This window comes from Malus sylvestris, chromosome 5 (assembly GCF_916048215.2).
Source record: "Malus sylvestris chromosome 5, drMalSylv7.2, whole genome shotgun sequence".
NCBI classification, from domain to species: Eukaryota; Viridiplantae; Streptophyta; class Magnoliopsida; order Rosales; family Rosaceae; genus Malus; species Malus sylvestris.
This window is the reverse complement of record NC_062264.1, coordinates 25,755,282-25,771,329: the sequence shown is the minus strand read 5'-3', so window position 1 is coordinate 25,771,329 and position 16,048 is coordinate 25,755,282. Positions and strand designations below refer to the sequence as shown.

Sequence of the window (16,048 nt, the reverse complement as noted above, 5' to 3'; positions counted from 1 at the left end):
TATGGCTTAGACAATGACTTTGATGAATTGTACCTTCTAGGTGACAATGAAACAAAGGAGGACCCTAGAGACTACACTGAAGCAATGTCCGACATTGATTCAAAGAGATGGCAAGAGGCCATGAAATCCGAGATGGATTCCATGTATCAAAATCAGGTCTGGACTCTTGTAGACCCTCCAGAAGGTATTATACCTGTTGGAAACAAATGGGTCTTCAAGAGGAAGATAGGCGTTGATGGGAACGTGGAGACTTATAAGGCTAGATTAGTAGCCAAGGGTTACAGGCAAATAGAAGGGATTGACTATCAAGAAACCTTCTCTCATGTAGCCATGATTAAGTCCATTCGGATTTTGCTTGCGATAGCTGCGTACCATGATTATGAGATATGGCAAATGGACATGAAGACGGCCTTTCTGAATGGCTACCTAGAGAAAGAGCTCTATATGACTCAACCCGAAGGTTTCGTGTCCAAGTCTGAAAAGACTAAGGTATGCAAGCTTCAAAGGTCCATTTATGGACTTAAGCAAGCCTCCAGGAGCTGGAACATTCGTTTCGACACTGAAATCAAATCGTTTGGTTTTACTCAAAACGAAGACGACAATTGTGTTTATCAAAAGGTCATTGGGGATGCAGTTGTATTCCTAGTGTTATATGTGGATGACATATTACTATTCGGGAATGACACTGCAGTACTTTCTTCTGTAAAAGTGTGGTTGTCCAAAACCTTCCACATGAAAGATTTGGGAGATGCATCTTATGTACTTGGGATAAAGCTCTATCGTGATAGATCCAGAAAATTAATTGGATTATCCCAATCTATGTACATTGATAAGGTGCTAAGTAGGTTCCAGATGGAACAATCTAAGAAAGGTTTTCTTCCTGTTGGACATGGAATTCACCTTTCTAAATCCATGGAACCGAAAACTCCTGAAGAGATACGGCAAATGAGTTGTATTCCTTATGCTTCTGCCATAGGAAGTCTCATGTATGCCATGATATGCACAAGGCCAGATATTGCATATGCTGTGAGCATTACTAGTCGATATCAATCTAACCCAGGATCAGAACACTGGGGAGCTGTCAAGACGGTCCTTAAGTACTTAAGAAGAACTAAGAACATGTTCCTCGTGTATGGAGGAGCATCAGAGTTGCGAGTGGAAGGCTATACAGACGCAGATTTCCAATCTGACGTCGATGATAGAAGTTCCAACTCCAGATATGTATTCACTCTGAATGGTGGGGCTGTCAGTTGGAAGAGCAAGAAACAAAGTGTAATTGCTGATTCCACGACAGAGGCTGAATATATCGCTGCAGCTGAAGCCAGCAAAGAAGCGTTCTGGATGAAGAAGTTCATCACTGAACTTGGGGTGGTTCCAACCATTACATCACCGGTAACTTTGTACTGTGATAATAGTGGGGCGATAGCTGAAGCCAAGTAACCCAGGGCACATCAAAAGAACAAGCATTTTGACAGACGCTTTAATATCATTAGAAGATATGCTGCCGAGGGGAAAGTCAACATCCTCAAAGTTGCTTCAGCCGATAACGTAGCAGATCCACTGACAAAGCCAATGTCTCAGATCCAGCTTGACCGTCATATGGAAAAGATGGGTATTAGATACATAGGAAGGTGGCTTTGAGTGCAAGTGGGAGATTGTTGGAAGTATGCCCACAAAGCCACTCATTTGATGTAATAGCTTTTTGGAATACTTATTGTATTAAACTTTTATATGTTTAATGGAGGGCAAATCTTATTGTTAATCACTATTTATTGTATCATGTGTTTAAGCAATAAGGGAATCCAAGGAATGTATTTGTTCTAAGAGATAAGTGATCTAATGAGTTAGATTATCGAGACCTTTCTCTTATGTTCATTCCTAAAACGTTCCTAGCCATAGGATTGCCAATTGGGCATTGACAATCCGCTAAGGCTAGTATGTGTTATGTTGACTCAATCGTGAGTATAACTAGTCTCAAGTCATTTGGTGTTGGACACTAAGACAAACACATAGGTGCTCGAAAGAGTACTCGAGTACACTGAACTACGATCAAAAGAGAGTTCGAACATACATGTCATGTATGAACTCTAAGGTTGCAATATGCAAAGTAGTCCTTTGACCTGAGGCATCATAGATGTCTAATGGTTAGGTCCTTGATCTTTGATCCTGTCAACGGCATTCCTTTGGAGTGTCCACGGCATTGTTGGGGTCAAGCTATCTAGTCATGTAGGCATATGAATGCACAACAAGGGATCTCTAACCTTCCATGGTGGAGGGAGAATACTCAAAGATATGATTCTAAAGTCTTTGGCCAAAGCAAATGAATATGACTTAGGAAGTTTGTTCCAAATCATATTCAAGGGAATCATATAGGAAAGTATCACATTGGATAGTAGACATGAAACAAACTATCACTTAAACAATGTGATTAAGAGTATTGTATTAGAGAATGACCGTATTGCATTGTAGTTGTAACTGGATAGGTTATCCAACCAATTCTACTTAGCTTGGGTAACCATGACATACTGCTAGGTGTCACTCATGGTTTGTGGAAGCCCAAATGATTAGGTAACACTAATCATTAAAGGGAGAATTGAAATGAGGTTTCAATTCACAATCGATAGTTAAGAGTAACATCGCCCACTGCCTCGTTAATTGGAACCTAATGGATCGTACACCGAGTAAGGATGTATGTGAAGAAATTATATGAAATGGATAAGCAATTAAATGGTTTAATTGAAGAATGGTCAAGATTAATTAATTTTACGAAAGGTTCGTATTGGGCTTATATGTTGGTTTTGGGTTTCGGGGCCCAAAAGCGTTTTGGTTCAAAAGGCCCATTATGTTTAAGTTGTATGACAACTAAAACAAAATGGGCAAATAGCCCAATAACACCAAGGAGGGCCGGCCATTAGGGTGAATGGGCAAGTTTGTTTAATTACAAGTTTGCCACTCACCAAAGAAAAGGTTATAAAAGCAACTTTATAGCTATTTTCTCATTAGGGTTCTTCTTGTTGAAATTGGGTGAAACATTTTCTCTCTTTTTCTCTAAGGAGGCCGGCCACTAAGGGGAGGGACATCTAGCAATCTCTTCTTCCCTAAGTCATCCATATCATCTTCACAAGATACATCCTTGGTGAAGAGACTTAGAGACATCAAGTTTTTGGTGTTTTGGAGAACTTATCCTCATTTCCTCAAATCTTCAAAGGAGCACTAAAGGGAGGAAAACACAAGGAGGATTCAAGGAGCTTGGAGGTGACTTGAAGGCCCTCCACTTGGGTGAATGATAGGAGCATATTTATGCGACTTAATTGGCTTGTTCTTGTGCGTTTACGTTGTGTTTCTTTAGTTATTTTAGTGTTTAAAGCCATTTTCTTTTGTTTGTAGGTCTTAATAACAACCTTGGCAAGAAAAGTGCATTTTGGTGCATGTTGGATCAATATTGGGCTCAAATGGATTGCATGCATGAGGATGGACGTTTTGGGCATATGTGTGTGCAAGTGTGTGTGTGTAATTGCAAGGATAAATAATAAGAACTCATACACATGCAAAGAAGCCCACATGCAAAGTGAAAGACTCTAAGTACAAAGTATGCAAGAAGATGCATTTTGGAGGCCTTTGGAGCATGTTTCGGGCTTGGAATGGATAGCAAATGCATGGGCCAAGTGGATGGACGAATTTGAGAACTAAAGAGGCCAAGAATATGAAGAATTATGGTCCAAAAGATGAAGAAAACAGCCCAAAAATCTGTCACCCCAACTTGCATTCCTTGCCATGCAAACCACATAGAATTCCCTTTGGATTCCATGCCATGCTTGATCACTCTTGTCCCCTACATAATTTCTGATTTCATGCTTTAATTCATTTAATTATTTCACTCAATTGCTTGATACCTCTTGTTCCCTTCACCCATTAGATTTTAGACAACCTTTACATCCATTACATGCACCAATTGATGCTCCATCATTCACATTTGGAATCCAATGCCATGTGCAACACATGTTGTTGCACCTTTGACCCATTTGTTGACACATTTCACCTCCCTTTCCATCTCTATGCAATGTACACAATCATTCATGCTCCCTAGCTACAACACCACTCCATTTTACCCTTCACACTTTGCATCATTACTTCATTTTCACCCTTGGACCATTGCACACCACACACACAAATTGCCATGCATTTCATCCTTAACCTAACCTTATTTTCTAAGGTTTTTGGGGCCTATAAATACATGTTTACACCCCTTGGCCAAAGAACAATCCCCCATATTCATCATTTTATCACAGAAATTCGTCCTTACACACCCTAGGAAGCAAAACACCCCAAAAACACCATTCTAGTGCCTAGAAAACATAACAACCACTCCACCTTCTTCCACCCTCTTTGCCTAGTTTTCCACCACCTTCCAACCATCAAACACTCTTCCACACTCACCCTAAACCCCTCCATATCATTCCCCATCCATTCTACACCATAAATCCACCCAAAAATCTGTCCACAAGCTTCATGCCGCAACAAGGAGGAAGGGAGATCCATTGATGCACTTGCTTTCCAAGTTTGAGCATTTTAGGTGTTTTCTTTCCTTTGATTTTAATGTCTAATTTTATGTATCTTTGTATTGCAAGAATGAGGAACTAAACCCCCTTAGTTGGGGGGTGATTTGAAACCATGTACATGCTTGCAATATGATTTGATTACATTCAGTTGTTATTTCATAAGTTGCGGATTCAATTCGTTCATCTACTTGATTGATAACTTATTTGTGTATGTTGATTGAGAGTGCACGCTTAGTTTTCATGCATGAATATGATGCTAGATTATGAGGGAGTTTCACCTAATAGTTACAATCTTATAATCACAAGTAGTGAAGGTCGCTTGAAAACGATCGCGTTGAATGAATTCTTGGCACTAGTTTCATGCTCATCATAGTAACGAATGCCTCGTCAACACTTATAGTTCTCATTGTGCTTCATGATTCTTGATTGTATCTTTATTGTGCTCATCACGTAAGGAACCTTTGAGGAATGCTTTGAATTGTTGTATGCGCTTTTCCATCCAATTCATTAACTTAAGGAGAACTTGAAGGTTAATTTAAGCGTATCTAATTAACTTGGGGTGTTGAGTTTCATAATTTATTGAAAGAACAACTGAAAATCATTTTGTTTGCAAGTGTGTCATGTGTGGAGAAGAACCTCCTAACTAGCCTTTTATCCATCCTTTTCATCCAAAAAAACGTTTTACAATCTGTTTTGTTTTAAAGTTTCTGTTTTGTTTTTAATTTTCGTCCAAAACAAATCCCCCTTTATTTTGAAGTCTTAGATTAGTTAGAAAGTGTTTTGATTTGTGTTTCTAAGTGTTTTTATTCAAGTTTTTATCCAACTTCGTCCAAGTTCTTGTTAGGTTCTCAAAACTGCCCAGAAAGTGGTTTTTAGGTAGTTTTGAGTCATTAGGTTGCTGTTTTGAGTTTTATGTTTGTTTAAGTATTTTAAAGTATAGTTTTGCATTCTTTGAGTCTAGTTAGTGTTTTAAATTTTATTTTTATGTTTTTAAGTCAGTTTTCAAGTGTTTAGCAATCCCTCCTAATCCCCGGCCTAGAACGATCCCTACTTACATACTTTACTACATTTGATAAAAAGAGGGTTTAATTTGTGTGCTTATATATTTCGCATCAAATTTTGGCGCCGTTGCCGGGGATTAGCAACTTTGCTAATCTCTTGGATTGTTTTCTTTCGAATTATTGTATTTTGTTTAAGTTTCTGTTTAAGTTGCTGATTTGTTTTGTTTTCTTTGTTTTTAGGTACTAGTTTATGACCCGTAGCTCACAACCTGTTCGTGAGCATATCTCCGACTTTGACGGTGATTTTGAGAGGACTTTGAGAAGGAAAAAGAAATTGCAAGAGTCTAATCCTCTTAGTCCCGAGCCTGAATTAGAAGAGCAAGGTATAGCCATGGACAACCGTACACTCAAGGAGCTTGCCGCCTCGGGTTTGGATAATGCCGCACCATTGTGTATCCAATATCCCATGGCTGCTCAAGGTAAAACCGAAGAGTTCGAGTTAAAGTCAAGTTTGCTCCACCACATTCCAAAGTTCCATGGGCTTTCCATGGAGGATCCGAACAAACATTTGAAGGAATTTGAAGTGGTGTGCTCAAGTATGACTCCGATTACCGTTGACGGAAGTATTTTAAAGATGAAGGCTTTTCCATTCTCTTTAATGGACAAAGCCAAGGATTGGTTATACGAGTTGGCTCCCGGTACAGTTACATCTTGGGAGAGTATGAAGAGGGCGTTTCTGGAGAAGTTTTTCCCAACTTCTCGTATCATTCTTCTTCGTAAAAAAATAAGTGGAATTCAGCAAAGCCAAGGTGAATCTTTTCCATCTTATTATGAACGATTTAAATCACTTGTTGCTTCTTGTCCACAGCATCAGATGAAGGAGGAGTTACTTCTTCAATACTTTTACGAAGGTCTTTTACCACTTGAACGGCAAATGTTGGATGCTTCCGCGGGAGGAGCTCTAGTGGATAAGACACCTAGGGATGCCAAAACTCTCATTGCGAATCGAGCACTCAATGCACAACAATATGAAGGTGTTGGGCAAAGAGACACCCCACGGCCACATCATGTCAATGAGGTAAGTTCTATTTCTGAGTTACAATCCCAAATGGCTAACCTTACGTCTATGTTATCGCAGTTGGTTGAAGGCCCCAAAACGCAAGGAACTACAATCTGTGGTGTATGCTCCATTCAAGGACACCAATCTGATCAATGCCCTCAATTAATTGAGAATGGAGGATGGGAATCGGCCAATGCTGTGGGTTATGGGAATCAAAACCAACCAAGGAATGATCCTTTCTCCAATACATACAACCCGGGATGGCGTGACCACCCCAATTTCAGATGGAGAGATGCACCACAATATGGCCAACAAAGTGGATTCCGACAACCCCCGGGTTTCTTTCCAAGGCCAATGGAACCACAACCACCTCCTCAGGCACAATCTTCCCAAACCAACCCAGGTACGTCTATGAATGATGATAAAACATATCAGTTACTAACCACCATGGCGCAGGGAATGCAGAACCAAGCAAAGGAGGTTAATGAGCTGAAGAAGCAAATGGGACAAATGGCCGAATTTTTTGGGCAATTCCGTGAAAATGGTAAGTTACCAAGCACTACGGTGGTCAATCCAAAGGGTGGCTTCGAATCTGCAAAGGCTATCACATTACGAAGTGGAAAAGAGGTGAGAAACAAGGAAGATGAGAAGATACAACTCAAGGAAGATGAGAACACCTACCCCACGGCAAGGGTACCATCACCCATGCCGCAGCCATCTAAGACATCCCATCCGTCCACCTCAGGTAAGAATGTTCCAAATGTTGTGATTTCGAACACTAATCTGCCCAATGTTCCTTTCCCTCGTAGATTTGCACAATCGAAGAAAGAAGAAAGCGAAAAGGACATTTTGGATACCTTTCGAAAAGTCCAAGTGAACATTCCTTTACTTGATGCTATTAAGCAAGTGCCCAGGTACGCAAAGTTTTTAAAAGAATTATGCACAACTAGGAAAAGAATTTCAAACAAAGAAGTTGTGAAGGTAAGTGAAAATGTATCTGCGGTTTTGCAACGGAAGTTACCTCCAAAGTGTAAGGATCCAGGGAGCTTTACTATCCCATGCGTAATTGGAAACACTAGATTTGAAAAATGCATGTTAGATTTAGGTGCTTCTATTAATGTTATGCCATATTCCATTTATGCATCAATGAACCTTGGTGAGTTAAAACAAGATGGCGTGATAATTCAATTGGCCGATCGTTCTAACGCTTATCCCAAGGGAGTCCTTGAGGATGTTTTAGTGCAGGTCAATCATCTTATCTTTCCTGCAGATTTTTATGTCTTAGAAATGGAGGATTCAAGCCATGCTCCATCATTGCCAATCTTGCTAGGCCGACCATTCATGAAAACAGCGAGAACAAAAATAGATGTGTTTATGGGAACATTAACCATGGAGTTTGATGGAGACATTATTCGTTTTAATCTTTCTGAAACCATTAAATATCCAATGGAGGACCATTCTTGTTTCGCTATTGACATTGTTGATTCTTTGGCACAGGTACATTTGGATCGAATGAACGACGATGCACTTGAAATAGCCTTAGTACACGGCATAGGAGCAAGAAACAAGTGTGGGGGAATCCAAGCAACCCACGGCATGGAATCTGACCATATTGCCGTGCCCCCTTGTGGTGAAGTGTTTGAAATGGTCGCGGCCCTCGAGTCATTGACATCACATTCTGGTAAGTCTTCACTCTCAATTTTAGATTCGGTTTTGGCTAACAAGTTACTTCCATCCATTGTGCAGCCACCTACACTTGAGTTGAAGCCATTACCTAGTCACTTGAAGTATGTTTTCTTGGGAGAAGATCAAACACTACCCGTCATCATATCTAGCTCACTCACGGCCCAAGAAGAAGACAAGTTGATAAGGGTGTTAAAGGAGCACAAATCTGCCATTGGATGGATCTTGGCGGATATCAAAGGCATTAGTCCCACCACGTGCATGCATCGCATCCTTTTGGAGGAGGGAGCTAAGCCATCTCGGGAGGCTCAACGTCGCCTTAATCCACCCATGTTGGAAGTAGTAAAGAAGGAGGTTATAAAATTGCTTGACTGTGGTGTTATATACCCTATTTCTGATAGTCGTTGGGTGTCTCCCGTGCAGGTTGTTCCAAAGAAGTCCGGGATCACGGTGGTGAAGAATGAAGAACAAGAGCTTGTACCCACTCGTGTGGTGACCGGTTGGCGTGTTTGTATTGATTACAGGAAGTTAAATGCCATGACAAGGAAAGATCACTTTCCGTTGCCATTCCTGGATCAAATGTTAGAAAGGTTAGCCGGTTATAAATTTTATTGCTTTCTTGATGGATATTCCGGATATAACCAAATTGTGATAGCTCCGGAGGACCAAGAAAAGACAACGTTCACGTGCCCCTTTGGCACCTTTGCATACAGGCGCATGCCATTTGGTTTGTGCAATGCCCCTGCGACATTTCAACGATGCATGGTGAGTATCTTTTCTGATTATGTGGAGAAAATTATTGAGATATTCATGGATGATTTCAGCGTGTTTGGTAATTCATTCGATCATTGCTTGAGTAATCTGACCTTAATTTTGAAACGTTGTGTTGAAACGAATCTTGTGCTTAATTGGGAAAAATGTCACTTCATGGTTAAGCAAGGTATTGTTCTAGGACATATTATTTCTGAAGAAGGCATTGAAGTGGATAAATCTAAGGTAGACCTTGTTCGTCACTTACCCTCTCCAACTTCGGTTAGAGAGGTTCGTTCGTTTCTTGGTCACGCAGGTTTTTATAGGCGTTTCATAAAGGATTTCTCCAAGATTTCACAACCACTATGCCGATTGCTTCAAAAAGAGGTGGCTTTCGAGTTTGATGATGCATGCTCCATGGCATTCAAGCAATTAAAAGAAGCTCTTACTTCGGCTCCCATTATCACACCTCCAGATTGGAGCCTTCCATTTGAGTTGATGTGCGATGCTTCGGATTATGCGATTGGTGCTGTTTTGGGGCAACGAAAGAACAAACAACCTCATGTTATTTATTATGCCTCTAGGACACTAAATGATGCTCAATTAAATTACTCCACCACTGAAAAAGAATTACTTGCTGTGGTATTTGCATTAGATAAGTTCCGATCATACTTACTTGGTACTAAAGTTATTATTTTTACTGATCATGCAGCTCTCAAGTATTTACTCACAAAAAAGGAGGCCAAGCCTAGACTAATTCGATGGATGTTGCTTCTACAAGAGTTTGACATTGAGATTCGGGATAAGAAGGGCGTGGAGAATGTGGTGGCTGACCACCTAAGTCGAATGGTGCATGAGGAAGCATCGCCAATTTCTGAAACCTTCCCCGATGAGCAACTAATGTCTATCCAGGTAAGTGAGCCTTGGTACGCGGATTTGGTGAATTATTTGGTGACTAAACAAGTTCCTAGCACCCTAAACAAATTCCAACGTGATAAACTTAAAAAGGATGCTAGATTTTATGTTTGGGATGACCCATACTTGTGGAAATATTGTTCAGATTAGGTTATAAGAAGATGTGTGCATGAATCAGATTTTCACTCAATTTTAAGTTTTTGTCACACATATGCATGTGGGGGTCACTTTGGCACCCAAAGGACAGCTTTTAAGGTTCTTGAATGTGGTTTTTATTGGCCTACTTTGTTTAAAGATGCTAGAACCTTCTGTTTAACATGTGATCGCTGCCAAAGGACAGGTAATATTAGCCAAAAAGATCAAATGCCGCAGGTACCCATCTTTGTTGTTGAAATCTTTGATGTTTGGGGTATCGATTTTATGGGTCCTTTTCCTTCATCTTTTGGTTTCACCTACATATTACTTGCCGTTGATTATGTTTCAAAGTGGGTGGAAGCGAAAGCCACTCGAACTAACGATTCTAAAGTTGTGGCAGATTTTGTGAAAACTAATATCTTTTCTAGATTTGGGATGCCTAGGGTGCTAATCAGTGATGGAGGGTCTCATTTTTGCAACCGTACCATTGGGGCATTACTCAAGAAGTATCATGTGACGCATAAGGTTTCCACACCTTACCACCCCCAAACCAATGGCCAAGCCGAGGTATCTAATCGTGAGATCAAACAGATTTTGGAGAAGACCGTTGGGCCAAATAGAAAAGATTGGAGCTTACGGCTGGATGATGCACTATGGGCGTATCGAACGGCTTACAAGACCCCCATTGGTATGTCTCCTTTTCGACTTGTGTATGGCAAGCCTTGCCATCTTCCCGTGGAATTAGAACATAGAGCTCATTGGGCCATCAAGACCTTCAATTTGAATGTGGACCAAGCTGGAATTCATCGAAAGCTTCAATTGAGTGAACTTGATGAGATAAGGCATGAAGCTTATGAGAATGCTAGAATTTACAAAGAGAAGACCACGGCATTCCATGATAAGATGCTTCGAGGCAAGACTTTCGAAATTGGGCAGAAAGTGTTGTTGTTCAACTCCCGCCTTCGTCTATTCCCTGGTAAGTTACGTTCCAAATGGGTTGGCCCGTTTGTTGTTACTAATCTTTTTGTACATGGTGCAGTCCAAATTAAGAGCTTGAGAACCGGGCAAGAATTCAAGGTGAATGGACATCGCTTGAAGCCATACTACGAGAACTTTGTGGAGCATGTTGTGGAGGAGATCCCACTGCATGCCGTGGGTTCCAAGGAGAAGTGAAGGTGTTCATCGTCCGGCTGGAAGACGTTAAAGCAAGCGCTTTAAGGGAGGCAACCCATTTATTCTGTTTGATTGTCTATTTTATTACTTGTTTAATTATTTTTGGTTATGACTTTCTATTTTGAAACATTAACAAATATGCAAAGGATTTTAACATTAAACTTCGTGGAAATGAACAGCAAAGCTTCGCCGTACAATTCCAATCCAGTTCAAGTTCAAAGCTGTGGAAAGTCAACAAGATCAACTATCTCCAAAACCAGATTTGCGTTCTTAAACTCTACTCTGTCTGGTTTTTACTTTGCCATATTTGTCATGTTTATTTGTCGTTTGTTATTTGCTTGTTTTTGGTGTGAGTATATGCTTGAAACATTGAGGACAATGTTTGATTTAAGTGTGGGGGGAGTAACCATTGTTTTGCATGAAATTCGTAGAAATTTATCACCCATTACTTCTAGTGTTGTTCCTTGTTGTTTTAAGTATTTTTAAGCTGTTTTGGAGTGTTTCAGTGTGTTTTGACATAAAAATCCAAAAATTCATAAAAATTTGAAAAATTGTTTTTGAAAATCCAAAAAAAAAGAGTTGTTTTTGTGCGCTTATTTGTGTCTTAGGGTACCTTCCAACACAATGATGAGGATTCAGTTTGTAATTGCATGACTGTTAAAGAGAGTTATAAACATGGATGAAAGTTTGATTTACTCTTTATTTATGCGTGATTGTGGTTATAACTTATGAAATCACATGTAATCATAAAAGAAAAAAATTAGTTTTTTGTAACATGCTTGAAGGAAAGAACTCAAACTAACGCTACAACCTTGTGAGAATTGAGCCTAAATATTTATTTGGAGAGTTAAAATCTGTGCATTATTGTTTTCTAAAGTCGTTGCATGATCTCATTATTCTTTGCTTGGTTATTACTTAGAAGGCGTTTCATCATTTAGTTCCAAATGCTAGAACTCATGCCTATTTCATTCAAAGCATGCTATTGATTTGCATAACACATATTCAAGATGAAGTTGTGTAGTTACCACCACCAAAGCCAAACTGCCATGTATCCCATATCGTTATATGTTTAAGTTAACCCCATTGAGCCTTGATAGCCTACATTCTTTGTTAAACCACATTATCCTTACCTAGCCTAGTTTAGGACCATCCATACCCTTGTTCTTGAAGCATAGTAAAGTATGAGTCAAATTGAATTCCTTTTGATTAATGTATGGCAGAAAACAAGTGTGGGGGAAGTGATTCTTGTGTGTGTGTATGCCAAAATCATTCATAAGGCACGAGTAGAAAAGAAAGATTCGTGAAAAATAGAATGAAAAGAAGAAGAGCTGTGAAGAGAAAAGGAGTTGAAAAATATGTGAAAAAGAGTTTTAAAGTGTTGCTTATTGAAGAAAGGGTCCAAAACATTGAATTCGGCCCTAAATATTGCTTGAATCTTCCCTTCGTGTTTAAAAGTTGATTACTGCAATCTAAGTGAATTCTAAGTTTTCATTTCATTACTTTTCTTGCTATTGCTTTAAGAACGTTTGTTATCCCTATCCTTCATTTGTTAGCCAACACCCCAAGCCCGTTACAACCTTTGACTTCAATCTTGAGTGTTATGTGTTTCAATTTGTGGAGTTTGAATTTGGTATGAGCATATGGTGTCACTGGTTCTCGCGTCTAAGTAATAGCATTCCATTCATGAGATCATATCTAAACATGCTTATTAACTCCAGAAATTGCTTTCTTTGTGATACATATATGTGAGCATTCGTTTTCATATCTACATCAATCTTCTCACATATAACTAGTATAGGGTGTGTAGTTGGAAAATCTGAGTGAAAATTGAGTGCATATCTTGTAAGGAATTGAGTGAATTCTCTAAGGCATGTTACTACATCAAAAACATTGTTTTAATTGATTAATTGTGAACTAGTAAGTGGTGACTATGATTAAGTATGTGCTTAAGTGTAAAGATGACTCAAATCTGTGGGGATAATGATTTTTAACATGTCATGTGCATTGGAAATCCCTGAGGCAAATGTTGGAAGGTTTAGGTTGTGTTTTATTTGTTTTGTTTCGTTTTATTTCTTTGTTTTGCTCGAGGACTAGCAAAAGCTAAGTGTGGGGGAATTTGATAGGAGCATATTTATGCGACTTAATTGGCTTGTTCTTGTGCGTTTACGTTGTGTTTCTTTAGTTATTTTAGTGTTTAAAGCCATTTTCTTTTGTTTGTAGGTCTTAATAACAACCTTGGCAAGAAAAGTGCATTTTGGTGCATGTTGGATCAATATTGGGCTCAAATGGATTGCATGCATGAGGATGGACGTTTTGGGCATATGTGTGTGCAAGTGTGTGTGTGTAATTGCAAGGATAAATAATGACAACTCATACACATGCAAAGAAGCCCACATGCAAAGTGAAAGACTCTAAGTACAAAGTATGCAAGAAGATGCATTTTGGAGGCCTTTGGAGCATGTTTCGGGCTTGGAATGGATAGCAAATGCATGGGCCAAGTGGATGGACGAATTTGAGAACTAAAGAGGCCAAGAATATGAAGAATTATGGTCCAAAAGATGAAGAAAACAGCCCAAAAATCTGTCACCCCAACTTGCATTCCTTGCCATGCAAACCACATAGAATTCCCTTTGGATTCCATGCCATGCTTGATCACTCTTGTCCCCTACATAATTTCTGATTTCATGCTTTAATTCATTTAATTATTTCACTCAATTGCTTGATACCTCTTGTTCCCTTCACCCATTAGATTTTAGACAACCTTTACATCCATTACATGCACCAATTGATGCTCCATCATTCACATTTGGAATCCAATGCCATGTGCAACACATGTTGTTGCACCTTTGACCCATTTGTTGACACATTTCACCTCCCTTTCCATCTCTATGCAATGTACACAATCATTCATGCTCCCTAGCTACAACACCACTCCATTTTACCCTTCACACTTTGCATCATTACTTCATTTTCACCCTTGGACCATTGCACACCACACACACAAATTGCCATGCATTTCATCCTTAACCTAACCTTATTTTCTAAGGTTTTTGGGGCCTATAAATACATGTTTACACCCCTTGGCCAAAGAACAATCCCCCATATTCATCATTTTATCACAGAAATTCGTCCTTACACACCCTAGGAAGCAAAACACCCCAAAAACACCATTCTAGTGCCTAGAAAACATAACAACCACTCCACCTTCTTCCACCCTCTTTGCCTAGTTTTCCACCACCTTCCAACCATCAAACACTCTTCCACACTCACCCTAAACCCCTCCATATCATTCCCCATCCATTCTACACCATAAATCCACCCAAAAATCTGTCCACAAGCTTCATGCCGCAACAAGGAGGAAGGGAGATCCATTGATGCACTTGCTTTCCAAGTTGGAGCATTTTAGGTATTTTCTTTCCTTTGATTTTAATGTCTAATTTTATGTATCTTTGTATTGCAAGAATGAGGAACTAAACCCCCTTAGTTGGGGGGTGATTTGAAACCATGTACATGCTTGCAATATGATTTGATTACATTCAGTTGTTATTTCATAAGTTGCGGATTCAATTCGTTCATCTACTTGATTGATAACTTATTTGTGTATGTTGATTGAGAGTGCACGCTTAGTTTTCATGCATGAATATGATGCTAGATTATGAGGGAGTTTCACCTAATAGTTACAATCTTATAATCACAAGTAGTGAAGGTCGCTTGAAAACGATCGCGTTGAATGAATTCTTGGCACTAGTTTCATGCTCATCATAGTAACGAATGCCTCGTCAACACTTATAGTTCTCATTGTGCTTCATGATTCTTGATTGTATCTTTATTGTGCTCATCACGTAAGGAACCTTTGAGGAATGCTTTGAATTGTTGTATGCGCTTTTCCATCCAATTCATTAACTTAAGGAGAACTTGAAGGTTAATTTAAGCGTATCTAATTAACTTGGGGTGTTGAGTTTCATAATTTATTGAAAGAACAACTGAAAATTATTTTGTTTGCAAGTGTGTCATGTGTGGAGAAGAACCTCCTAACTAGCCTTTTATCCATCCTTTTCATCCAAAAAAACGTTTTACAATCTGTTTTGTTTTAAAGTTTCTGTTTTGTTTTCAATTTTCGTCCAAAACAAATCCCCCTTTATTTTGAAGTCTTAGATTAGTTAGAAAGTGTTTTGATTTGTGTTTCTAAGTGTTTTTATTCAAGTTTTTATCCAACTTCGTCCAAGTTCTTGTTAGGTTCTCAAAACTGCCCAGAAAGTGGTTTTTAGGTAGTTTTGAGTCATTAGGTTGCTGTTTTGAGTTTTATGTTTGTTTAAGTATTTTAAAGTATAGTTTTGCATTCTTTGAGTCTAGTTAGTGTTTTAAATTTTATTTTTATGTTTTTAAGTCAGTTTTCAAGTGTTTAGCAATCCCTCCTAATCCCCGGCCTAGAACGATCCCTACTTACATACTTTACTACATTTGATAAAAAGAGGGTTTAATTTGTGTGCTTATATATTTCGCATCAGTGAATCCCTTGTGTAAACAAGGATGAGCTTCAAGGGTAAAGAAACTCTAAATCTTTACTTCTCTTTAATGTTGTTAAAGAGTTTATTGGTTCACCATATACTAGGCTTTGAAAGTCATGGGTTTTATGAATTGTTTTTGGATGCATGTCTATATTAATGTGTTAATAGCTTGCATGTGTATTCAAATGTTCATACTTGTTCTTAGCTAGGACAAAATTTTTCCTTCAAACACACCTTTCGAAGGTGTTATAAATTGTTCTTGAA

General features: G+C 39.0%; 1 protein-coding gene across 1 annotated transcript; it reads left to right on the top strand.

The window, feature by feature from the left end:
* The first annotated feature begins 5,290 nt into the window (after nt 1-5,290).
* LOC126624514 (uncharacterized) lies at nt 5,291-13,991 on the top strand. The gene is made up of 3 exons (XM_050293578.1): nt 5,291-6,369; nt 6,472-9,068; nt 9,766-13,991. The coding sequence occupies exons 1-3, from the start codon at nt 5,811-5,813 to the stop codon at nt 9,808-9,810; spliced, it is 3,201 nt and encodes a 1,066-aa protein (XP_050149535.1). The 5' UTR covers nt 5,291-5,810; the 3' UTR covers nt 9,811-13,991.
* The last annotated feature ends 2,057 nt before the right edge of the window (nt 13,992-16,048 follow it).